The sequence below is a fragment of the Atractosteus spatula genome, chromosome 4 (assembly GCF_055471065.1).
Source record: "Atractosteus spatula isolate fAtrSpa1 chromosome 4, fAtrSpa1.hap1, whole genome shotgun sequence".
Taxonomy (NCBI): Eukaryota; Metazoa; Chordata; class Actinopteri; order Semionotiformes; family Lepisosteidae; genus Atractosteus; species Atractosteus spatula.
In genome coordinates this window covers 35,512,960-35,539,278 of record NC_142709.1, presented here as the reverse complement: position 1 = coordinate 35,539,278, position 26,319 = coordinate 35,512,960, and the positions used below count along the sequence as shown (strand labels likewise).

General features: G+C 35.6%; 1 protein-coding gene across 2 annotated transcripts in view; it reads right to left on the bottom strand.

Moving 5' to 3' along the window:
• pknox1.1 (pbx/knotted 1 homeobox 1.1) overlaps positions 1-26,319 on the bottom strand; it is a 45,515-nt gene that overhangs the window by 14,561 nt on the left and 4,635 nt on the right. For both annotated transcript variants that reach the window (XM_088912987.1, XM_088912988.1), the window contains exons 2-8: positions 18,227-18,332; positions 9,499-9,632; positions 9,153-9,324; positions 5,451-5,621; positions 2,893-3,007; positions 1,908-2,005; positions 383-511 (exon numbers count right to left, since the gene is read on the bottom strand). In XM_088912987.1, the coding sequence (XP_088769113.1) occupies positions 383-511; positions 1,908-2,005; positions 2,893-3,007; positions 5,451-5,621; positions 9,153-9,324; positions 9,499-9,632; positions 18,227-18,277 (870 nt within the window). In that variant the 5' untranslated portion in view covers positions 18,278-18,332. The remainder of the gene's footprint in view (positions 1-382; positions 512-1,907; positions 2,006-2,892; positions 3,008-5,450; positions 5,622-9,152; positions 9,325-9,498; positions 9,633-18,226; positions 18,333-26,319) is intronic.

The following is a 26,319-nucleotide window of genomic DNA, read 5'->3' as shown; positions in this document are numbered from 1 at the left end:
AGACCCCCCCCCCAACTAAGGAAAGATAAAACCGACCATTAAAAGTGTTCAAGGTCTTAGGAATGTCCAAACATAGGGGGCCCTCCCATTACTAGGGTAACAATTTGTGTCAGAAGCGGGTGACATTTGCTATATAAACTGGAAGTTTTGTACCTATATTTCAAACAATACTTTCGTCTTATTGTTCCTTGCGTGCAATTAACTCAGTTGTTCAAGCTTCATCTCGGGTTCTACAACTTATTTGTCTGTTACTACAAATTCAAGAGGAATTTCTAAGATATCAAACAAAGTGTTATTCGTAGATATACAGAATGTAACACAGTAGATATAAAAGGGTTTATCTTACACTCCTTCCTCTGCCAGTTAACTTAGTGATACTTACCCCAATGTGTTGGAAGAGCCAAGACCTCATGACATTTGTGGCGTGCTTAGGAAGAACTCCCCGCTTGTTCTTTGAAGAGCCGTCTTCATGGTGCAAGATACTCAGATCCTGGTTTAACTGCAGCTGAAGCTGAATAAGAAAATGCAACTTCTAAGTGCTAAAAACACATTTCTCCACCTCATCACTACATCAGATGATAAGTTACCCTCTAACTATCATTTAGCTCAAATTCAATTGATACTGACAGTGGAGGTTTTGCTTATCTTGCATTAAGAACTATTTTATGGTTCTAAACTGCATGATGCATGTGCAGTGATGTAATGATACACCTTTTGTACTAAAAAGAATGACATATTCTACATTTCATCATAAATGGGTAATTTAAGGTTGAAAGGTAATAAGAAAGTAAATATAGACACGAACAAATAAGTAAAAATTGCAATTAATTCCTCCATCAGAGCAGATTGAAATTACAGTATCAATAGGCTACTTGCAACTAAAAATGAACAAGACAAGCCTCATGGTCTGCTCTTTTTTCCTGTCTTACATTCCTCAAAAGGGTGCACTGGGATGACTGCAGTCCACTATTCAAGTTCAAATGAGAGCTGTACCGTTACTGAAACTCACAAAAATACTACTAATAAATTTAATACATTGTAACTATGTAGACTTGTATTATCAATGTTATCTATGCTCTAAATTTTCTTTTAACCTGCTTAATCATTCTCATATAAAAGAGGGACAATATCTCTACGAAATGAAAAAGTAAAAATAAAACGAACTATTCATGAACAGATGAGGTGTTGGCAATTTTAGATACAAATAGTGAAGATACACTTAGTTCTTTTACATCTTACGAGCATTAGATTAGATTTAGATAAAATTAACCACAATTTAATTATCCTCACTTTTATAAGAATGACTTAATATTGTGCAAAAAAGACAATTATTGTAACATTTAAAAAAAATCCTAGAACAAATTTAGAATACATGAATGCAGGGCCCTGGGTTCAATTCTGGAATGGGGTGGTTTCTGCGTGGCATATGTATGTTCTCCATTGTTCCAAGTGGGTTTCCTCCGGTTCCCTTCTATTGTCCAAAATATACTGGCAAGTTAAATGGCTTCTGGGAAATTTTGTCCCAGGTGTGAGTATGTGTGTATCTGTGTGTGCCCTGTGAAAGACTGGCGTCCCATCCAGAGTGTACCCTGCTTTGTGACCAATTGCTTGCTGGGATAGGCTCCAGTTCCCCTGAAGCAGAAGAAGTGGTTATAAAATACTGTAGATGAATGAAAATACCTTTAAGTGTATTATGAAAGAGATGAACTATGACTTACAGTAATACTTTCAATTGTAGTGTACAGTCGGCCATGGTCTACACATAGATTGCGTTAGTAATGGGAGTGGAACATGTTTTATAATGGAAAACATCACAAATATCTTTAGGATTCACTCCTCAATTTTGTTTCCTAATAGCTCAAGAAGGAAAACATTTTATTTTCATTCAGTATCCTGGAGGGAATCACCTGTGCATTCTGGATGCGTATTGTCCCTGGTGACAGAGCCTGTGTTACCACCTGGCCTTGTGGAGTGACGACAGTGACAGGCTGGTATACAGTGCCTCCTGTTCAATACAAATAATTTAAGATGGCATCATAGACTTTGAAACAACAAGTATATTCGTGGAAATATATGTGTAACTTAAAACAAGCATTTAATTATTTGTTCCTGAACTGTTAAGTAGTGACTACAACACAGGTGGAAAATGCATGCAACTTTACTGTCTACAAGTTAAATAAACAAAGCACTCCAAAGCAGACTTTAAAAGACAATTTTGCTCAGTATTATTTAAAAATGAATCAATATCCTATCAACGCAATTATTATGTAAAGGATGATTCAGAGGCTTTTTTATTTAGTTTGAAATTCAGATCAAATTACTGAGTGTCAAAAAGTTGTTTTGGAGCCAGAGATAACATGATGAGCCAAGATAAACAAGACATTATTACAATACTTCAGTAGTTTTTTCATTTTTTAAATAATGGAAGTGAAGAGAATTTGTGTTTCTTGAAGCAAAAAAAAACCTATACAAAGAAAATGAGAAAAGGTAAAAAAATAATGACAATGAAAGGGACTATCATTTGGAATTTGGAGCCTTTTATAACAATTTTCTAATACTGCTCACATTTTTTTTCTCTGGAGAGAATGAGACACTTGGACATTTTCCTCTGACTCGCCTACCTATTAATACACATACACCAAGTTCCACCATGCCTAGAGTCAGCTCGCACTGGAAGTGCTGAGCATTTCTCCCTGACAAAACTGCAAAGTCTACAAGAGCCCAGCAAGTCATGGGGGTCACTGTTTGCTGGATGGCTGAGAGAGTGCTTGGTAACTAATTCTAACCCTACCCTGGTTAGGGTAGTCTAGTTTAGACTGCTCAAATAAAACAATTTGAACTAATAATCATTTTTACACAACTTGCAAAAAGTTTTGGAAAACAAAAACATACCTGCTACAACTTGTGTAGGATTGACTGCAGTTACAGTGACATTTCCTTGCTGTAGGGCTGAAGCAGGAACCACAATACCTTGAGGGCTGAGTGTACCTGTGAAAGAGCCTGAGCTCTAACAGCACACAACAGAGAAAAACAATATCACAGATCTCGCCAGAGACAAAAAACAGCAGTATTATTCAGATAGGTGTGTTTAGAAAGTGAAAACCAAGCACTAATAGTTTTTTAAGTGTAGTGTTTCTTCACCTGGGGTCTAGCCTGTGTGAAGAACGTTTCTTCTCTTTTTGGCATGGAATAAACCTTTACTTGTTCCTTTGGAGCCTACACATGCTAACCTGCTTGAACTACTTCATCCTATATATTGCAGTCATTCTCTACATCTTAACTTTGCTATGGTTTGGTAGCCTTCACATCTACTAGTCTAACTAATTTAGGCCTAAAAACAAACTGAAAGTTTTCAGTACACATAATGCTAATGTAACAAAGTAGCTATAAGTGCAGACTAGGCAGATTTTTGGAGTGCTGGTTTACACAGTAAAGCTATTTACATTTCTACCCATTTATGTAACTGGGCATTTTACTGGAGCTATCTGAGTAAAGCACCTTGCTCATGAGCACAACAGTGTCCCACCTGAGACCTGAACCCACAACCTTCCAAGTGAGAGCCAAGACCCTGACCACTCATCAACAGGGGTATTCTTTGTTGAAGGAACCCCCTGGGCAGTCTCCGAGTCCCTGGCTCTGAGACTCTGGATCCCTGGCTTAGAACCACTGTACTAGCAGACATGAACCCTCATAAAGTTTTGGACTCTCACATTTGTTTTGTTGCAACTGACATAAAGCTGTAACTAAAGAATTTACTGGATATTCTATAGAATCTTTAAACTAGTGATGTCTAGTTTAAGGAGAGCAGGTCACATAAACATTTGTGTGAATAAGACATCAGCATGCATAAAATGTCCTTTTAAATCACAAAAATATACTAATCAAAATTAAAAATATTCCATATATGATGACAGATATCACCCCCTTTATGACTTAACCAGCATACACTAGATTGTGTAAGTATGGTATCTGCGGGGAAACAGAATAATGGGAAGAGAAGGGGCAGCAATTCAGGTTCTTCAGGTTCTGTATCCATCTCACTTATGTTGAGAAAATTATTCAGGGTTTACCACAGCTGTATACAGAACAGGCGAGTTGGCTGGTCAAAACTCTGTGCTGCCTGGCAAACAAATGCAAAAACATTGACAAAATGTACACGGAGTCCATACTGAAATACTGTTTTGAAGATCATACACTGCAAGATCATTTGATTGCAAGATCATTTGCCAGCCAGCAGCCAAAATGGTACTTAATCGCATAGCTCTCAAGTCTTACACATTGGAACCAAATCTCAAGGTCTCAAGCCTTGGTCTCACATACTTGCATCAAGTCTAGGCTGTAATGTTAAATTGGTGCAGAGACTTGTGATTCCGTTAATAACCAATGTGTTTTTTAAGTGAATAAAAGAAATCAATAGTACAAATTGTTTTAAATTGAAAATTGTGATTGAATATCTCACGAATTAGGGTTTTGGACCCTTGAAAGCTATGTTAGTAATATGTTAAAAAAAAAAACAGAGTTTCATCATAGCTGAATCATTGGGTCATAAATACTGTGTCCCTTTGTTACTAGCCACTTAAGTTTCAAAGTGAAAAAAATACCTATTGCATAATTATTACAAGCATAAACCACTTCCTCGGACTGCATTTTGGGTAACCTACTTCGTTGATGAATCCTATATAATCAAATTAATCACTATTTAGGATAAGTTTGGTGACTTAAAATAATAAAATAGCTAGTTAGTTCACAAGCTAGTACAATAATCTAGCTGTTAGACAGCAAGGTGGGAGGGTGGGGTAGGATGGATTTTACCACCAAACCTGCACTTATCACTGCAGAATTGCTTAATACAGTACTTGGTTGCTGATAGTAGCTGTATAATGACAAATGGAAACAATGGGACATCGAACATTAGCAGCACTGAAAAAAGTCAAAAAGAACAGCACCAGAACAAAAACACCACGAAAAAAGAAGAAAAATACATGAAAAAAAAGGCAGAATGGTGGAGTGACATGTTTTCATTTTATAAACCGGGAGGTAATACTGCAGGCTGCTCTGATGGAATGACAAACTGGACATGAACATAGAGCTTTGTCTTGCAGATTTTTTTTTTCATTTAGCACACCCAAACTCAACAGATCCTGTCAGTTAAAATCATTACCCTTTTCCTACTATTTATTGACTGAAGACAACTATGAATCTCTAAACAAAGAAAGTACAAACATAAAAGCAAATTATCAGGATTTACACTAACAGGAGATCCTGAACCTAATGTGTGTGTGCTATGAGAATAATGTGCAGTAATGGAAAAAAAATAACTGATGCTGATCAGTCAATTGATTTTACTTTGATTAACACATCAGTGTTATGGATTGTATATTCTTCTTCAGGATTATTTTTATCTTAAATCAACAGCAACCAATTACTTTAAAGGAACTCAGCAGTCATACCTGTGTCTGTACAGGTGAGTACGGGCTGCCTGGATCTCCACTCAGCAAAGTTTCACTGTTCATCTTGGTCTTCAGGCAGGCAATGTAGCGGCTACAGAAGTCCTTGCAGAGGTCATTCACTTTTTCCAGTTCCAGCAGATGAATACGTAACACCTGAATGGCTTTCACCATCTGAAGAGAAAGAATTATTGAGAATGTGACATGGGTTTGAAAGCAGTTAATAATATTCCAAAGTACATTAGTCCAACATGGAATATTATTAAAATTATTAACCAGCAAATGGGTAGGTGTGTTAAGACTTAAGAACAATTGTTACAAAAGTGTGAAATGACCTTTGTGTATCTGCACAGCAGGAAATAGAAAAATAGAAATAGAATTTGGTAACTGTCATATCTTGTACATGTTTCAATATGTGTATGTATATTAGAAGTTTACAGACAAGGCGTTTACAGAGACCTATGACTAGACCACGAGAAAACCCCAGACTGCTACTAAGTATTCAACTGTTAAATAATGTCTACAGAGGCCAAAAGAAGCTGCCTTCTAAACAAAATAGAATACAACCTATAATTAAATCTCTCTTTCTTTGCAAACCCAGAAGCCACAAAATAAATGAGAGACTATCTCCCTATTCTAAAATACACCCACTAAGCAGGAGAGGTTGCTTTAAGCCAAGGGATTCTTCACTCAGGAACTCCAAGTTCCCTAAAAGCTACAGAATAGCAAGCTGTCTTAGCAGGATTCAAATACTTAGCTTCAAGTAGGTCTGTATAAAAATACCAGTCGTACATTATGTATTATAGTTCCCTATTTCCCATACTCAAGGTTTTAGTGATAGATGTCATAGCACTCATAGTGGAAGAGGGCTGGTTCTGAGGGCAACTCAAGCAGTTTCTCACATTTCAGTCCTGTTGGTACCTGAATACACAGTTAATCTCAGTGACCTTCGTACACACTGTGTGTGTGACACACACAGCATTTGTACAGTGTTATTCCATGCCACAACCATCATACAGATAACAAAAAATGAAAAGTGAAAAAAGGAGTGCAATTGGACAAACTTCCCAAAATCTCTCTATTTGGTCTGAGTTTCGATGAGTGAGGGAGAGGAGTTGCATTACTATTGTAAAGGAGTAACATCTGGAGTAACTAGAATCGCTCACAATGACAGGAAAAGAAGATATTGTGTACAATTCTCATCTCTAAGTAGAATATTATGAGACACTGGTTTCTGCACATTTGTGGACAAATGCATTTGGTCCCATTTTTTTTTCTTTGCTATTGCAGAAACTGGGATTGAATGTCCTGAAAGAATTGGTGTCATCAGTTGTGGTATCACTTCCAGAGAGATTGCATCACTTCAGAAAATCCCTCAGTCACTGTCAGCTTCCATCATCACAGCCATTTCCTTCATACAGACCCTTTTGTGCAATGTTTTAGATAGCAAAAATGTAACTTAACACATACAAGAACAATATATTAGATACAATGATCAATATTCAGATCTGAAAGTAAAAATATGCCATTACAAAAAAAAAATCACTAATAAAACTCACTTAGTTATCAGTTATGAAGCTTGAAAATCAACAGACAATCCAGAGAGGACACAAATACATTTAAAACATGCAACAGGATGTCTTTACTTCTACAGGGTTGTGAGATATGTAAAAAGCTACCAAGCAATGTTGTAAGTGTCAGTATGTTGGCATCTTTCAAGAAGAACCTCAATAAGATGCTTGGATTATTTAGCTGCTAACTACCAAATGGGCCACGTGGGTCAAATAGCTCCCACTCATATGTGACTGTCCTTATGTTCTAATAGTTACAAAATTATCTGAAACGCATGAAGCAATGAAAAAACAGACAAACGTATTAAAATTGGGAAAAATAATTAAATGTACAGTTGTAAATTCAACCGACTGATATAGCAATTCTGAAATTCACAAGAACAATTTGGGGGAAATAAAAGTATATTATTTCACAAATAATATACACATAAATGTAAGTGTAATGTTATAGAAATTATCCACAGAAGTTTAAAAGTTCTGAAGTGTACCTATATCATAGATTTTATGCACTGAATAAAAAAATAACAGCAACAAAAATACAGCAAAGTAAATTATTTCTAAAAACCTTGAATAATCAATGATTTTGCTTTAAAGGTGTTAAACATAAAAAAATCTAATGTTTGAAAAGAACCAGATCAATTTTTATATTCCAAAAAGCTTTTGATCAATAAATTATTTTTAAAAGAGTAGCAAATAATTGTATAAAAACCCAACAGCTATATGTAATATATTCAGATTACTTTAATAACAGTTACAAAGGAAAATCTAAAAAAGTGTAAAATACAGACATCTATCCTAAGAAGAACTTCTGAACTAATTGGTTTTTTTTCTCAAAAAGAAGTGCTCTTGCAAATAAATTAAGAAACAAATCATCATTACCCATCCATCCATTATCAGAAAGCTGCTTATTCTTGGTGATAGTAGCAGCGACCCAGAGCCTTTAGTGGGAGACATGCATATAAGCACACTGTAACAATAAGTGGCAACAATATCTTAGCTAACATCTCTTTGGAAGGCAGGCTGAAATGAAGCACCCAGGTAAACCCTATACGTACCGTATACAAGGAAAGCATACAAACTCCACACACAGGTTCAGAATAAAAAAAAGAACCATAAAAAGGTGTAGAAAAAATTTTCTGAAATATTATTTTTACTGTATAAGGAACTGTTGAATAACCCGTTAATATTTTATGGAAATGTTTATTTCCAATCCACAGAAACCTGGACCTGCTCACACACAACATGGCCACAAGACATGAAAGATTAGAAGTTCCAGACAAAACAGTAACTGAACTACAGACAAAACAAGAGAGTCTAATAAGTTAGTTTTGGCATCAATGATTCAGTGTTTGGAGCATATGTCACTTATGAGGCCGGGTAACTGGATACCCACTAAGAAAAAAATTAAAAACACAGTAGCAGCACAACAACTGATTATTTTCATCTCTTATGTGGCATTACTAAATAAAACCTCCTACATCTGTACAAGTTTGTAAGCAATTGGTCATAGTTATGAAAACAATACTACATTTTACACTGTAAAGAATAGTGCTGAATCTAAAACATAATCCCAAATTATAAATATTAGTTTTGTTAACAATCTCCTGAATTTAACTTAATGCAGAAGAAAATACTGTAGGTTAGTTTAGATGTCAGTCTTTAGATTATGCATTGTTTCAGTAGGAAACAGTCCCACATTTTGAGTGGATTATGCCTGTCATACATCTTCCAAACCATCAGATGTTGGCAACTGGAGAAGCAAGTAAAAAACAGGCCTACTCTAGCACTGAAGGGGTTAAAAAAGGACTGAAAAGACAGACTTTTCAAGGCTACGAAGAGTAAGCTTGGTAAGCAGCTCAGCAAACCTCAATAGTTCAGTGTTGTAAGTACAAAATTTTTAGAAATACCTATGATCAGAAATTTCAAGCATATTAATATGGGCTGTTTCTAGCTTTACAACTTAGTTTTAATGATTTTGAATAAAGTATATAAGAAAGAAGCCCAAACCTTAATCCAGGCTGCACTTAAACTTAAAGTACGCAGATTGACTCCTGGATAAGACATTTCTTTGCACTTTCCATTAGTTTTTATTAACATGTTAGGGTACTGAATTAAAGAAAAAAAAACAACAAACCAGGTTATCCAGCTCTGGATCTTCACTGAAAAAAGCTTTCCCTTCCTTTTCTTGGCTCCTTACGAAATTCTCAATGTCAACATCAAAGCTTGCAGAGGTGATGCACTCTGAACCCTGGGTTGACTGCTCACATTTCTCAAAGAGCAATGCCAATAATGGGAAGAGCGGATGCCTGCAGAGAGGAACAACATTAGCACCTTCAAATCACAAATATATTGCACTTTTTGTGCCCTCCTATTAACACCAACACTAGGGAAAAGTGTTTAACATATTTTACATAAGTGATCCAGTTCACACTGTTTCATGCTGGAAACATACCCTTTAGACAGAGGGTTAGGAACAATACCTGTATATCGACTCTTTATCTGCATCCATTGGTTTCTGTGATTCTGCAGGGGCTGGACTACTGCCTCCGCCACTGCTGTTTCCTTCCGTAAACCTTTGCTCTGGGTCACTGTTCGTCTGTGCTACTACTTGCATCTGGGTAAAAAAAAAGGACAAAACCAATGAATGCTGTGGTTCATGCAGCAAAGCTTATCAATGTCTGCGCAACCCGCTGATTCCAAGTTTGTATGTTTATGACACTCAGATTGCCAGAAGGTTGGTGTGACTTGGCTGGTGCACAGAAGATTTCAGAAAGAACACAGCACTCCTTTGAATCAGTACATATGATATATAGTCTAACTTTGTGTTTAAATCTCCATCAGAGTGTACTCTTTATATTGAAGGGGAGGGGATTTGCTAGGATGACAGTTCCACAAAAGAGGAATTTCCAATACTGCTGATCTCATCTCTTTGGAAATTTTCTTGTTAAAAAACATCCAATTCAAGGTAGCAAACTATGACTTTGACAACATATAAAGTTTAGTACAGTGAAATCAGTCCAGGGCACCCAGGCCCTGGAAGAGCTGAAATAATTAAAAGTGTGACTGTGAAAATGAACAAAGTGTTCAGGTATGAGAAAACACCCTGAAATTCTTGAGGACTTTAGAAAAAAAAACTAATTCTTCCAATTCAGAAATGTGTGTTGTCTCCTCTAAAATTGATAACTACAAAGCCCTACTCGCTGGAGTTTCTAAATCCACTCTGAACCTGCTCCTTGCACTGGCTTCCTATCAGGTTCTGTCTCAATTTCTCAATTTCAAATCCTCATGCTCAACTATAAGGCTCTACGTGGCTTGGCACCTCAGTAGCTGTCTGACTTTGTCCCTACTCCCCACCTCACATCCTTTGTTCGTCTGATTCTGGTCTCCTGTTTGTCCTTTAAGCTCATCTACATTCTATGGGTGACAAGGCCTTCTCCTGCTATGCCCCACAGTTCTGGAATTCTATCTCCAAAAATAACAGAGTCAGCTTCCTTCAACACCTTCAAACAGACTCAAATCTTTCTTCTTTAAAAATGCTTTTATTTAATTGATGTCTGTCTGCCTCTTTGCATCGTCTATTACATTATAAACCTTTCTGTTTGTTTCCGCCAATTTTAATCTTTGTTGCGGGTTTATAATTTTAACCTTTTATTACTTTTTAGTAAAGCACCTTGAGCACTTGCTTTTAATGGCACTGTATAAAATAAAGTTTATTATTGAAGTTACTCCTAATTTTACTCATCTAAACCGTTTCAAATAATACTTTGTGTCATGTGTTTGAAAAATTAGAACCCGTGGAAGTGTACCAGATTGTCAACCAGTAAATCCAGTCAATCTGAACTCAGGTTAAACCCTGCAGTGCATGTTCCTGTTTCAGGCCTGAGCCCTGTCCTTAGCAGACAAGTATCCCTAGCAGAATCGCACAACTAAGTGCCACTTGAATCTGGTCCAAATTGCAAAAACCTGCTCAGCTTCTTACACTAAAGCATACATTGTCATTTATGATCACCCATAAACTGTACGGCATTTGCAGTGTTTGAAATGAACAGCTCCAACAGATGGATGTCCTAATGCTCTCTGTTTGGTACAGGGGTTATAGCCATAAACACAGATGATTGACTACTGGCAGATCCTAAATAGATGGGAATAAAGTAAAGAACAGTAATGAACCAGAAGTTATCATGCTAATGGACATATAAAATAATGCATTCCTGTCTCATCAAAACTGGAACTAAAAATGACTGTATATGCACTAAATTTTACTGCATTTCCCATGAAACTACCACTTAAAAAGAATTTACAGCTAATCTGTAAAATACAGAAACATTGAAGTTTAAATGTCAATTTAATTATCATCACACTTGTTACAGAGGCTGCAATTTAGAATTAAATAAATTACAAATTTGTCAATGATATGCTAATTATACAGTAGTTTTTGTCCCTCTATCTAGCAGGTGTAGGTTCTATACATGTAAGGTATATATACAGTATAGAAGTTCCGTACTAGGTTTTTCCTTACTAGATAATATCTTTATGACAAGAAGTTAATTACTGAAGAATCAATCACAGGATACATCAGCAAATTAAATCCTTATAATTAACATTTTTATACAAATACCATCAAAAAAGTTATCTTAGAACTGTTTCATATAGTTTTGGGACTCTATGAATGTCTATCACAAGACTAATAAATCCTCCCTCTATCATCTGCTAAGAGAAGGATCAGAGATGCTTTCCATGTGATTCCTGTACTTGTGATTTGATAACAATGACTTTAATTGAAGGCAAGAGTGTTAAAAATACTTTGCAAGCTTGAGATTTTCTGGTGCTTACAGTCATAGATACTATGTCTACTCATCTTGATAACGTTGGTTAAAGTAACCAGATGTTTTGCATGCAGAGCAGCTACACAATAAGTACTTTAAAGTAACAGCTTTACTCTATTTGGGTTAGCTGCTGTCTCTAGACTGGCCTCATATTATGTACTATGTAGTAGTAGCTGTGAAATGGAATTCTGACAGAAGTATCATCCCACCGTGTACACCGTGTGCTTGGGGGATAGGTTCTTGGTTCCCTTAACCCATACCACAAATAATTGACTTGTGTAAAATGTTTATTATTTTCAAACTTACTGTCAAAAGTTTTATATTTCCTATCCTTCAAATAAACAATGACTATCACTTTTAGTTATTGATATTGTGTTATATCTTAAAGGTCTTGTGGTAGTCCCCAGTCAAACACAACAAATATGTTGTCTTCATTTACATTTGATACAACTGTCTACAAAAATTTACCTTTGCCATTTTGAAATTTTCAAATGTATCCATTTCACACTACCTGTTCCAATACAAGTTTGTAAAAGTCTGCTTCAAGCACAGCAGTTTTGGTACGGTAAAAGACCTTCATCTTTTATAACAATATTAAGGGTTAATAATTAGTGTCTTTAGTTTTGCATGCCTATAGACTATTACAAGCAAATTACATCCCTATTGAACTTTGTCTGGTTTGCCACTGCATTTATTTGCTGTCATTCCAGACTAAGAAACATTATGGAAAGATGTTTTAAATACACCAAAGACTTTTTATGAATATGCAAATACATCTGTTTAATAAGCACAAGCTAATATGAATCTTAAAGGATTGTTTCTGATACTTACACTACAATAAAATATAAGTATACATTCTTAGTAAAAAAAACTATAAAGCTAAAAAAGGTTTGAAACCCAGCATATGATACAGGGTTCATGCTTCTTCTATACCTGTCCTACTAATTAAGAGTTTTTGCTATTTCTAAATAAAAATCAGGTCAAGAAAATTATGTAAAAAAAAGGTTTACTCAGACTAAACAAGATTTTAGCTGGAATGAAAGACATGGGTGCTCCAGGACAAGGACTGGAAAAGTTGGTCCAAATCCTAATAAACACACTGGTATAGAATAATTAAAATGATCCAAAAATGAAGGCCCATCAATCACTTATTAAGTGGCATTTCAAAAATAGTATTTTATTTAAATTAATATACTTGTATTTACAGTAATAACTGTTAAAAATAAAACTTTTGGCATGCTTATTGTACTGCTGCCTCACAGCTCTTGGGTCCTGGGTTGAATTCTGGACTCCTTTTGGGCACCCTCTGTATTGAATTTATATGTTCTTCCTGAGTCTGCAAAGATCTTTTATGCATGCTCTAGTTTCCTCCTAAGGATATGTTGACTAGATTAATTGATATTTCTATGTTTTCCTTGTGTGTTCCTTTCTGAGTATGCACTGGGATGAACTGGCATCCTATCCAGAGTGTAATCCCAGCCTTGCACCCTATGCTTGTGGGATATATTCCAGGTTGTCATGATCCTCGTAAAAACTACTTTCTGAAAATGAATAGATATCGCTATGTTATTTACTAAATGTGTGAGCTTTGCCTAGAATATCCTCTAGCACAGGGGTCTCAGACATGTACAATTATGCCACTACTAAAATAGTCCAATGATGTAACTGAGAATGTGGTTGGAACCAAGTTACTGATGTGAACAGTTTTCTGTCAACAGCAGAGATGGATTTCCCACAGATTTATAAGAAAAAAAAACTTTCAATAAAATACAATAAAAACAACACACTCCAAGTTATATTCCGGGTACTTATACTTCACGATGTGGTTTGAGCAGTGAACCCACAAGAAACTGTGTTCGAGCGCATGCATGATTTAAATAAAAACAAAAAAAGATTTTCCAGTAATTATGTTGTGAGGACGATACGCAGATCGTCATAATCTTATAAATAATCTCTTTTAAGTGCATCATTCACAAGAAATATAAGGAACGGAAGTTTCAGTTAGGTTTAAAATGGCTCCTACAGCTTTTTCAACAGGTCTTAATTAACAATTAATGTGCAGACACAGGCAGAAATGACTTTGTTAAACACTCTTATAAGCATTTTTGGGCCCACTGGTTTAAATCCGTGGTTCTCAAACTATGGTACGGAGCGGAGCGCCCCTAGGTGGTACGCCAGATGACCCTGAAAAATAGGGATGGGTTTTCATATTTTCTATTTTAATAAAATTAGTTTATGTGTCAAATATTCTATAACCATAAATATGAATACGTGCTACAAACGTAAGCGGCCAATTGTATTTAAAAAAAGTTGTAAAACTGTATTTAAATTGTATTTAAAAATCTCCAGCAAATAGGGAGGTAGGAGAATGTGCGTGATTTTGGAACAATGCCAATCTTGTAAGCACAGCACAGCTGATAGCAGACAAATATTTAAGGACTATTCTAGGTTAATTTGAGAAAAATACACAGAGGGTCTCTGTGTTTCGCTCCCATTTGCATGAAATAAAAACTTCTTTTAACTTCTGAGACGGACTCCTGAAATGCAAACGGGGAAAAATGCAAGTTTGCGGATTGCTAAAGCAGGTAAGCCCCACACTACTTGTGAAGAACCTTATTTACCATTGGCAAAAGAGCTGACACGTATTATGTGTGGAGAAAAAGCTGCTAAACAGCTCGACCTGCTGCCCCCTTCGAAAGACACGGTCACTCATAGAATTATTGATATGTCAGATGATGTCAAAAGTATGCTGATAGAGCGCATTAAGATGAGCAGACGCTTTTCACCGCAATTAGATGAGTCCGTGGATGCCTTTGATTTGGCCAATTTGCTCGTTTACGAGTTTGAGGACACGTCCCATGAGGACTTCATGTTCTGTAAGCCACTATCAACAGGAACTACAGGAGAGCACATATTTCAGCCTCTGAATGAAATTATCGAAGATAATGGCATCGACTGAATAAAATGCATTGTAGTTTGTACAGACAGTACTAGAGCGATGACAAGCTGACGCAGCAGTGTAGTTGCACGAATTAGAGGCTGCTCCAGATATGAAGTGGATGCACTGCAGCATCCACTGTGAGGCCCTGGCAGTCAGGAAAATGCCTGAGGATTTAAAACCTGTTAGACTGTTGTGACCTGTATCAAGGCCCGACCAATGAATTCACGTCTGCTTTGCTCGACTAAACAGGCTCACCCCTCTCACTGAAATGGTGCTTTTTTATTGTTTATTTTTAATTGTTGTTGTTCCTGTTGTCATTCTGTAAAGTGCTTTGAGAAGCCACCTTTAAAAGTGCTATATAAAATAAAGTTTATGATTATAATACTTTTTATATGTGTGTGTGAGTGTGTGTGCGTGCACACTCATGTTGGTCATTGAGATTTTCTGTGGTTCCTATGAGAAGATGACTTGTAGGTGGTACTTGGATGCTTTGTTTAATCAGGGGTGGCACTTGGTCCAAAAAGTTTGAGAACCACGGGTTTAAATCAACCAGGTCATTGAAAAAATGTACTTATAAGACAGGAGAGATGAAACCAAGCATCTGGCACAGGTGTGAGTGTGGAACAACCTACTCAGTCATGTTGTTGAAACAAACACCCTAGCTTCTAACTACCAAGCAGGTAAGATGAGCCAAAACCTCCTACACTGCTATAGTGTAGTGTATTATTAACAACAACAGCAATAATAATAAACTTTATTTTAATACACCACCTTTAATATTCTCAAATAGTGGCTATACAGAAGAACAAAAAACAAAAAAATACACACAGAGAGGTGACAGTAGGTGAGGGCATGTAATACAGTTTCTCGCACACACAACCAGTTAAATAAATGCCCATCTAACAAAGGTTTCGAGCAGAGATTTGAAAGCTTGGGGAAGGTGACTCACTGATATCTTTAGGGATTTAATGCATGTACCAGGGAGACTTTATATACAGTGGATGTCAGCTCCCCACTACACATTAACATAAAGTTGATAAATTTCAAGTACTAACACCTGTGTCTGTGCAATAATCATATTCAGATATTTTATATATTGTACATTTCTAAAAAAAAAAGACATGTTATAAGTGAGATGAGATTGAAGTGGGACATGTATACATCTCACTTATCCAGCATCACAATATCACCACTTAAGCACATTGTGAGAGGTGTTGCTGGGGTCTGTTAATTTAGCCTTCAACAAAGGTTGTGCTAAAATGCCATAAAGCTGACTTGCTTTAGCAGTCCCAGTGACTTAAAAAAAGACATAATAGAATACATAAAAATAAAAGACAGGAACAACACCCACAAACAGGTGGAAAAATGTCTGCTGCTTATCAAAGGACAGAACCTAGAGCAAGACAGAGCAGGACAAGAAGTAAGTACGTATCAAAGAACAGGACAAGCACTCAGATTGTGAAATAAACTTCTTTCTGACTATATAAGAGCTGGGAAACCCTTTCTGAATGCAGAAATCTTTACTAGTATCACATAATTTTACTATTACATCCACTGCTGCTTCGTAGCTCTATGTGCACTGGATCCAGGATTTAGTTCTGGACTGAATAGAAGTCTGTGTAGAGTTGTACTCTAGTTCCTTCCCACCATCCAAAGATGTGCTGCCAAGGTTTAATGGTGTTTCCTAAATTGCACATTCTTGTATACATACTTATGGGAGTTTTGTGCCAGTTGCCATAATCCTTACCAGGAAGAAAATGATTTGATGGATGAATGGACAGATACTTAGATCTGCTCATAGCTGGGAATGTTTTCTGTAACATGGTGACCAAAATTGTAAACTGTATTCTAAGTGAAATCATAATACTGCGTTGTACAATGTTAACATCTTTTGATTTAAATTTAATTTGATTTAAAGTTTACACTTCCAAGTACTGTATATATGCCAGTATTCCTAAATCCATTGTCTTATTACCACCCGACATTGTCTAGATGTTTTACTTTATGTGTCAAAATAAACACTTAAGTCTGGGTATTCCCTCAAATTTTATATGGATAGTTCATGTTTTTTCTACTAGCATGTAATGCCCTGCATCTGTCCTACATTAAATCTGGGATGATGTACTGGGGAAATGTACATCAGTTTTTATACGATCTTTAACTTAATCTAAATCTTATTGAATTTCATTTTCCCTTAATCCTCCTATCTTAGTATCCTATGCAAAACTGACTTGTTTGCCAGTCAGTTCAGATCATTCATGTACGTGATATTTCTAAGCATGTCTGAAAATGCTTCACATGTGCAACCCTACGTATCCACAGTATTTACCTTCCACTAATAATATTATATTTTAAAATACACATAACATTGTCAAACAAACATTTCTTATTCAAAGCAGTGATGGTCAAACTGAACTACTGTATATGTGAAGGAGACTGAATGTCAACAAAACCTGCAAAATTATATAAAATTATATACTTTACAATTGAAATGTACTTACTGCATGTATTCAGCTTCCTACATCAGTAATAGGTAGTAGCAATGTTATGTTACAGCTTCTGGCAGTTTAATCACCACTATAAATTATCCAGGATAGGTCTCTACCAGCTTAATACAGTGAAATATTCTAGCCATTCTTCTTGGCAAAATTGCTCCGATTCCGATCTGTTTGTTACCGATTAACAGACTGCTTAAAAATCTCACCGTGTATTTTCTATAGGACCCAAGCCAGGACTTTGACTGGGTCACCTAAGAACATTCGCTCTCTTCTTGTCAAAGTGCAGCAGTATAACTTTGTTTCTGTGCTTCAGTTATTGTGAAACCTTGAAACTTAATTTTAGATTACAGACAAATTCAAGCAGGTTTTTGAGATGAGATCTGGTGACAAGAAGCAGCCCCGTACCATGATGCAACTACCACTATTCTTGACAGTTGGCATGGTGCTGCTTGGGTGTTGTGCTATCTGTGGCTTATGCAGAAGCAAAACATTTAGATCAAAAGGTTAGATTTTTACCTCAACTGCTAGATGTCTGCAATATATCTCATATGACATTAAATGTAAGTCTTTTTCAGTAAAGCCTTGTTTCTTCCCACTCATTCATACAGGCATAGGAACCAGTGTATTATCTATGTATAAACTTGACTCCCATCACACATATAAAAGTGTATTAATAATTCAATCACATTTAACTTCACAGCAGCATGCCAAAGCAAAATCCGAAAACTCCATGTAGATAGCAGCTCTGAAACTGAACCCAGGAACCCAGCGCTGCACATTATATCTTACCTATAAAATTAATTATTACAGTCAAAGAATATTATATTATATTTAAAGGCACTTTTTAAATTAAAGGTCACAGACAGAAAAAGTATAGGCCTGCTCACAACATGTTATATTAATGAAAATGGACCAAAATCAATTAGATTATAGAATAACTTGCCTGTTGCCCCTCCTGGAAGTTGTCTATGGACACTGAATGAGTTGCCATCATGGTTTCTGAAGATATAATGACCGGTGAAGCATCATAGGGTGGCAGCACACTTATTCTGAAAAACAAAGCATTTTTCCTTTATTTTGGCACAGGGGTGTGATTAGTTCTTTTGTGTTCACACCAAGAGTCATAAATTCTGTGTGACTTAAACTACTGTCATATCATGTGATTTTAAAAAGCAATATAATGATGCCAGGGTATGCTAAAAAGATGTACCATCAACAAAGATGGACAGACAACCAGACACAACCTCCCCAACCAGCAAAGTCACAGTGAAAAGACTGATTTTCAGTAAATTCACCTTAGCAAGTCCAATGATCTGTTTTTCCATTATGGAAATCTGGTAACCTAATATAAACACAAAAGTGAGAAGCACCCACTTATTAGGTGTTTGACATGAACCATATGAAACACAATGGCCAGAGGCAGGAAACCATGAAAATATTTAGACTACATATTAGACAACATTTTGCAACGCACACTTTGGACTCCAGTTGTTGTTACTGATATAGAAGTTCACTTCCCCATGTACAACATTAAACTCAAATGAAGTACACAAGGGATGAGCAAAATGCTCCAAATATTTATATCATGTGTCAAGAGTTTCCTTCTGTGACACTTCATGGAGAACACAACAGATACATGTATTCCCACAGCACAGGAAGAGAAATAAGGCTGGGCCACGATATTCAATGATCAGAGCATGTCCTCGTATTTCTCTTGTTTTTTTTGTCTGCCTTTGTGACTTCATTGATGTTTTATTCTAAAGCTATTTTCCACAGAGCCTATTTGTTTTTTTTATTTATTGTAATCCTGTGATTCAAAGTCCTGTTGGTGAGTTATTCAGCTGAACCACAACCTTTATAAACTTTTATTATATTCCACTGAAGTGGTTAAATTGCTTAAGAAATGTTTCACTTTTGTTGAATACCCCCTTATTGTTGTTATGCACTACATTACTTAATTTTGAATTAAAATCCTCTATTTTATACAAGTCTATTAAAAAGCCATACAGCACTCTGGAAATTTGTCTTCATTATGATTATTATAAGCAGCACTTTGTGGTATTGTATACACACCTGAAATAGGTACTAAACGCATTATTCATTTAAAAGCATCCAATCATACAGCAGTATAAAAGGTCAACTAAGTAGACTCGAAGCTTCCCATGATTGATAAGATAGGTGAAAAGTATGTACTGTAATAAATAACAAAAAATTATTTAAAGCAGAATCCTCATTAGTAACTCTATGTGCTAAATTTTAATAACCTACAGTTACAAATAATTTGAGTCATTTTCTCATGGGCTTTTCAAGGCAAGAAACCCCTGTAGCTTCAGACCAATACTAATGCCCAACATGTCCAGCACCAGATCTCAAAACCTAACTGATTGTTACTGTGGTTCTTATTCCCAAACCTTCAGCATCTAAGGCATTAAACAGAATCAGAAAACCTGCCAGACTGTAGAATTCAATGGGTTGGACCTGGGGCTTTTGCTAACCACATGATGTAAATGTAGTTCATTCTTTTTTCTCCGGGTTTCCCTGTAGGTACTCTACAGGATTTCCCTGTAAGTCCCCGACTAGCTCAGTTGGTAGATCACAAGACTCATAATCTCAGGGTAGTGGGTTCGTGTCCCACATCAGGTGCAAGGTTCTCCAATAACCCAGACTGGGCAGCAGCAGTATGGGGTGGTGTTTTGGCGGCGGAGGTTCACATATAACGTCAACAACACTCGCACTATCTACGCAGAAGAAAAGGCTTGGCAATCTACTTCCGTATCCTGCCATGAAAACTCTATGGATGGTGACAGTGGAACTGTCCATAGGGTCACCATGAGTCTATACCGACTCAGCGGCACTCAACCACCACCGCCACTGTAATCTCAGCAACCATCAGGTAATCAACATAGAAGCTGTGATTAATTACACAATTATAAACTAAATATGAAGAGGTGAATGGTATATATTAATACAGACATTTATTAATGACTAAAGAAAAGCATAAAGAAAATTAAAGTCCACCTGGTGTACTGTATACCAACACATGTTACTTATTTTGCAAATTTTGCAATTTATCGGACCACACTCAAAAGGTAGTAATAGACCAACATTTAAAATTTAAAATCACAAAACCAAACAAAAGGCTAAGATTGACATGGGTAAGAGAGTGTTCCGTAAAAAAAGAAAGGGAAATAAAAGGCTAGAATGCCAAGTCCACCCATGATCTGGGCTAATATTTACCTGGAAAGTCATCCATCCCAAGACTTGCATTCCTCTACAAACATAATAAACAGCCAGTCAAGCAAGAAGGGATTTCTTAACACAGATGGCTGATTTGCACAAAAAATAAAGAACTGGACCATACATCTGACAATGATTCTATATCTACCGACAAATCTACAGATGTTAAAGATCACTATGAGTTGCACATTTTTTTACAAGGACAATAAAGCATCAGTGAACTGACATAGGTTATTTTAATACATACAGTTTAATGTGAATCACTCCTCAATGATATAGAGCAATGTGAAATGTTTAAACACATTAGAAGTGAACTTGAAAAACTCTACTGGAATTGTCATCATGGCATAAAAAGACATTCTACAATTTAAGTTATTAAATTTGGTACACTTGATAAAAACCAAAGGAAATATATGGACAACAATTTCCTGAAAACAGATGAGCTTCTTGCAACACGAAAAATATTTAAATACTGTCTAAACAAAAATAAATGTTTAAACACCTGAGAAATGCAATCAAAAGAAGAACTATACCCAACAAGCTTCTGAACTACATATAGTAACAGCTATCTAGAATACTCAAGATGTCAGTATACTCCAGTAGGTGGCACGGTATGACCGACAGCGCCATCTCATGGCATCATGGTGTTTTTCAAATAATCTGGGGCTGGACTGCACTACTCTGTAAAACTGGTGGCACAATGAGTCCTTAAAGTACTATAGCCACAAATTTTCAGACAAATCAGTATACTATTAAAGTTTTATTAACCCATTAGTACTTTCTCGTGTCAATCATTCTATATGGACTATACTGCACGAGCAACACTTTCATTAAATACAACAATTACAAACAACTCTAAATAAGATACTGTATGTCACAAGAACCACATTTGCTATAGAGGTTCATCCTTGCAAAAAAGTTTTTGAGCCTTGCTTTTCACTGTAAGAACATAAAGAGCTTTTTAAACATTTTTTTAACTAAATGAAGTTCTAGCAAATTGCATTCAATGATTCAAACCAATTGCGATTTTGATCCAAATGTTGATTCTATTTATTTGTAATTTGGTTATTATTACATTTATTAATAATATTATAATTAATATTTAACATACTGTGATATTTACATAAAATAACATAAAATTGACAAAAGTCAACATAGTACATATTTATTATATTTATTTCATTATTAGTCTTTATTATCCCCAAGTGCAATTTGTTAAATAAAGCTGGTGCACTGTCCGGGTATCAAACCCATGTGGCAGGAAAACTTCTACCACTGAACCACCAATGTTCCACTGTGTTTGGAATGTGTGAGATATTGGGGAATGTAGTTTCATGTACTCAGTGCCATGAGTAATGGTTAATTTAATCTTAAGTTCCACTTTACAATATTATAAACAACAAATTTCTGATGTTATAATTGCTTGCAGAAGAAGTGAAACCAAACAAACCTGATGTGTTTTGAAACTAAAATGCTATGAATAAAAATGCTGAATGAAAACGTACACTTAATTACTGAGAAACAAACCAAACACACCGGGCAAAACCTAAAATGGCAGAACACAGACATTAATTGAACAGACTTTAGTATTGTCTTAAATTGGTTTATATTATATTTCTGTTGTGCATTTCTGTACTGTTTACTTTAAAACAATAACAAAACTAAGAGAAACAAATCAACATATTATTCATTATATTGCAGTGACTCCCCCTTAAAGGGGAACTGCAATGCTATTTTTATATTTCAGGGTTACAAAGAATCAGCACTGATGAGTACATTTCAAAACAAATAAAGCAAATTGAACACAGTAACTTGTAAAACCTCCAATTTACAAAATAGATGAAATTTCCAGGTATGTGCAGCACTATGTCCTGTGATTCAGAAAGAGGCAACAAAACGTCAGGTGACGTGATGCAGTCTTATTACATTATAAACAAGCAGGCTTGTGAATACATCTCATTTAAACCAACAGAAATATTGCTCTGGATTTTGAAACAGTTTTGCAGACAAATACAACTTACTTGTTAACTCTGCATGTAGATCACGTTGGAACATTTCTGTGGTGAAATGTCAGCTGCACAACCTGTACTTATTCACTCGTACTTCACATTACATTCGTCCTTACAGTGACTGGTGAGCAGGAAGGGCAGCATCATTTTGCAACTCACAGGAACTCGAATGCGAGTTTGCAACAAAATGGCAATTTACAGTACTTTCACAAAGTACACGATTTTGATCTCAATTAGAAATGTGTAATTTTTATCTATAAACGTCAATTGTTTTATTTTGTTACCAAGATTTATTAACCGGTTTGAGAATTTGGGACTGCAGTTTAAAGGGGTACTGCAACTCTTTTTTTGCATTTTGAGGTTACAAAAAACCTGCATTGATGAGTGCATTTCAAACAATAACAAATGAACAAAGTACATAGTAAAGTTTAAAACCTCCAATTTACAACACAAAATAGACTATTTTCAGGTATGTGTAGCATCATATTACCATCATTGTGTGCGATTCAGAACGAGGCAACAAAACATCCAGTGATGTGAAGTGGCCATATTACACTGTAAACAAGCACGACTGTGAGTACATCTCTTTTAATCTGATAGAAATATTGCTTTTAATCATAATACCAATTTTAATGTACCTTACTTAGGTCTTAAGCATAAATCTGATCAAAAGGATTACTTCAGTTGCTTTTTATGGGGAAAAATGAAAGGAATGGCTCCTGGTTTGAGCACAAGTTTTGGTTGAGTATCTGAAATGAAAATATATTTCAAATTAAACTGCTAGGTTTCATAATCATGTAAAAAATTCCAAAACAGAGAAAATTTCAATACAGAATCCTATCCCAAATTGACAATATTTTTAAACCAATCTATTTCTGTTGCAATAAAGTATATGCTTTAGTCCAAGCAAATTTTGCTACTGTATTAACTCATATATAATGTTATGAAATTGACACATACAGGACGGCATGTTTTTACTTTATCTAGACTGTCAATTTGATTGAGTGCAATTGAATTGAATTCAATACATGAACTCCAAGACACTTTTGCTGACAAATACCACTTGTTAACTCTGCATGCAGATCATGTTGGAACTTCTGCAGTGAAATGTCTGCTGCACAACCTGTAATTATTCTCTTGTACGTTGCACTGAATCTCATCAAGAAACTTGTCAATGGGACCAACATCAGTGCCCATGTTTATAACCCATCTCTTGGCTAATCGATTATCCCTTAGAAAAGTAAACTGTTTGACTTTCTCCCGATACTCTGTTTTGTGTGTGACCACTATGTTTTGTAGAGCCAAATGCTCAACAGCAGGGCAACGTTTAAAATATATATGCGAGTTGAATAACCAAAAAAAAGAATGAACATTGTTTGGAGACCTAGTTCCCCATTTTGCTTACAGGGTGTAGTGAGCAGAAAGGACTTCTTTTTGGCACAGTTTGCATGAACTCTCACTCTCGCCTGTGGCAAGACCAGCGGTTTGGGATAACATAGCAACCATTTAATACTTTCACAAAGTTCACGATTTTGTGCTAAATTCCAAATTTGTAAAATGTTGAAATACCATCAATTAATTAATTTTGTTACCGAGATTTCATAACCCGGTCTCAGAAATGTGACTCCCTTTAATTCCCCTTGTATATATGGTAGCTGTAGCCTGTCAATTAACAAAAAACAAAAATGGTTCAATTTACATCTTCTCTAATATTATGGATATTTGTGTGACCCATTTTAAGTTTGTTTTTATCTAAAGAGGAGCTTACATTAAACATGTATATCTAAACATGAAAGTGCAAAAACAAATAACAGTGGTATTACCATTTTCTCACAAAAGTCACATTTAAAATGAAAATTAAATTTAAACAAATTATAGTCCTTTTTGTGTAATATAAATCAAACAAAATACTATTTATTTTAGACAACGTGTAGGACCATAGTTAACATGAGGGTAACACCATTGACGCGAGAATAACAGTTGACAAGAGTAATTAAAATTGATATAAGTGAATTTTAAAATGTGCATAATTTTTTGAAGAAAAACAAATTTTCATATTTGAGGGGATATGTAATTAAGAAGTTAGTGAATCATACAAGGAATAGACAAGTCATAAATAACATGGGAGAATCCACTAAAAAAAACAGAACCTGTCTGCAAAAACTAGATCTCCCAGAATTCCAAATTTCTGCATCCAGCCTTGGTGGTTTATAAGTACTTACTGTATATAACTAATATAGCACACACCTGAAGAAGGCTCCACGGCCGAAACGTTGTGTTCTCTTTCTTCTTTTTTTCAGCATGGAATAAACCTATTACTTGTAAGTTATGTTTATGTTGTTTATTGTTTTTAATTTGAACCTTGCAAGTGTTCACGGGAAATGCAGTTAAAATGAGTATGTTACATCTTTCCAAAAATAACCAAAGCAAGTAAACAAGTTTCAGAATTTGATGCACCACAAGTACCACCTATCAGTTTTCTTAGAGCTAATGTGAGTTTTCATGCACATTCGTAGTTGCATCTGTAAGTACTTCATTATTGTGCAATAACTTTTCATTCCAATATGTAAGGTTTTACCCAAGCACTGTGGTAATGGAAACTGACATTTCTTTTGCTGCTGAAAAGTAATGGTCAAGGATCTATAACGTTTGGAAAGTGAACTTTCTATGACTGTGGCATGAGTCTTGTTGATCAATCCATAGTTACAGGATAGTTCAATAAACTATCATTCTCAAATCAGTCAAGATGTTTGACTCAAAGCAAGTTGCAGGGGTATTCTTTAACAAGGGTATTTTTCGATTCATGACAATGAAGGAATGCAAATCCAAGGTGGAGGAATGCAAACGCTAGACACCAGGTAATGACACTGAAATGTGTCTTGGTGAATTCTGAAATGAATCTGAAAAATTACTTCCCAACATAACACATAACACAAATGGCTAAATTATATTTGTTAGTTACCACTTCCACTGACCCCAAAAGAAGTTCTTTTGTACATATGGGCTGGTTTTCACCAACTAACAATAATTAAATGTAACAGCAAAATATAGCTCAATGTGCATTTTAACTAAACTGTGCCATTCATGTGCTTCTTGTGAAATGCCTTATTTTTTCACTTTACTCGATTCTTATCTACTGTGACTTACTACTACACTCATTTCAGTATTAGTATTTCAGTAATAAAGGGAAACTTTATTGTTACATTGTATACTATTGAATAAACCAGATGCATGATTATGTATCTATCATATGACATGTATATTGCCATTAATCTCCATGCTTATACACACAGTATAATAAAAAAAAGTGAGCTGACCTCTTGGTGCCAGAGGACTGAAATAAAGGTAAAAAAATTATTCAGAATTCAGGCCCAACTCATTAGCCATAACTGCTGTAAAGCTTCATGGGTGAAGGTGCTCGATGTAAAAACAAACTACTTAACTGAACGTATTTTGCATTTGATGTTTATTTAAATTGCTTTCATACTTTATGTACTTTTTACACAATTATTTCTTTAAAAAAATACATTACAAATGGCACTGCATAACATCAAAAACTTGCGTTCTAAGATGGGCTGGAGTCCCATAAGGGATGACCTCACAGATTTATAAATAACAGTCTTTTTGAGTGAAGCTTGAACTGCCAGTAAGCTAAGCCATTACAACGTGATGCAATTTTCCAGTTTAATAATACATTGCTACAGTGAGGTATATCAGTAAAAAATGTGGGCTTTTAATAGGCTGAGTCACCAGTTAAGCACAACGATAGTAAGATGATGTGGTTTAGAAA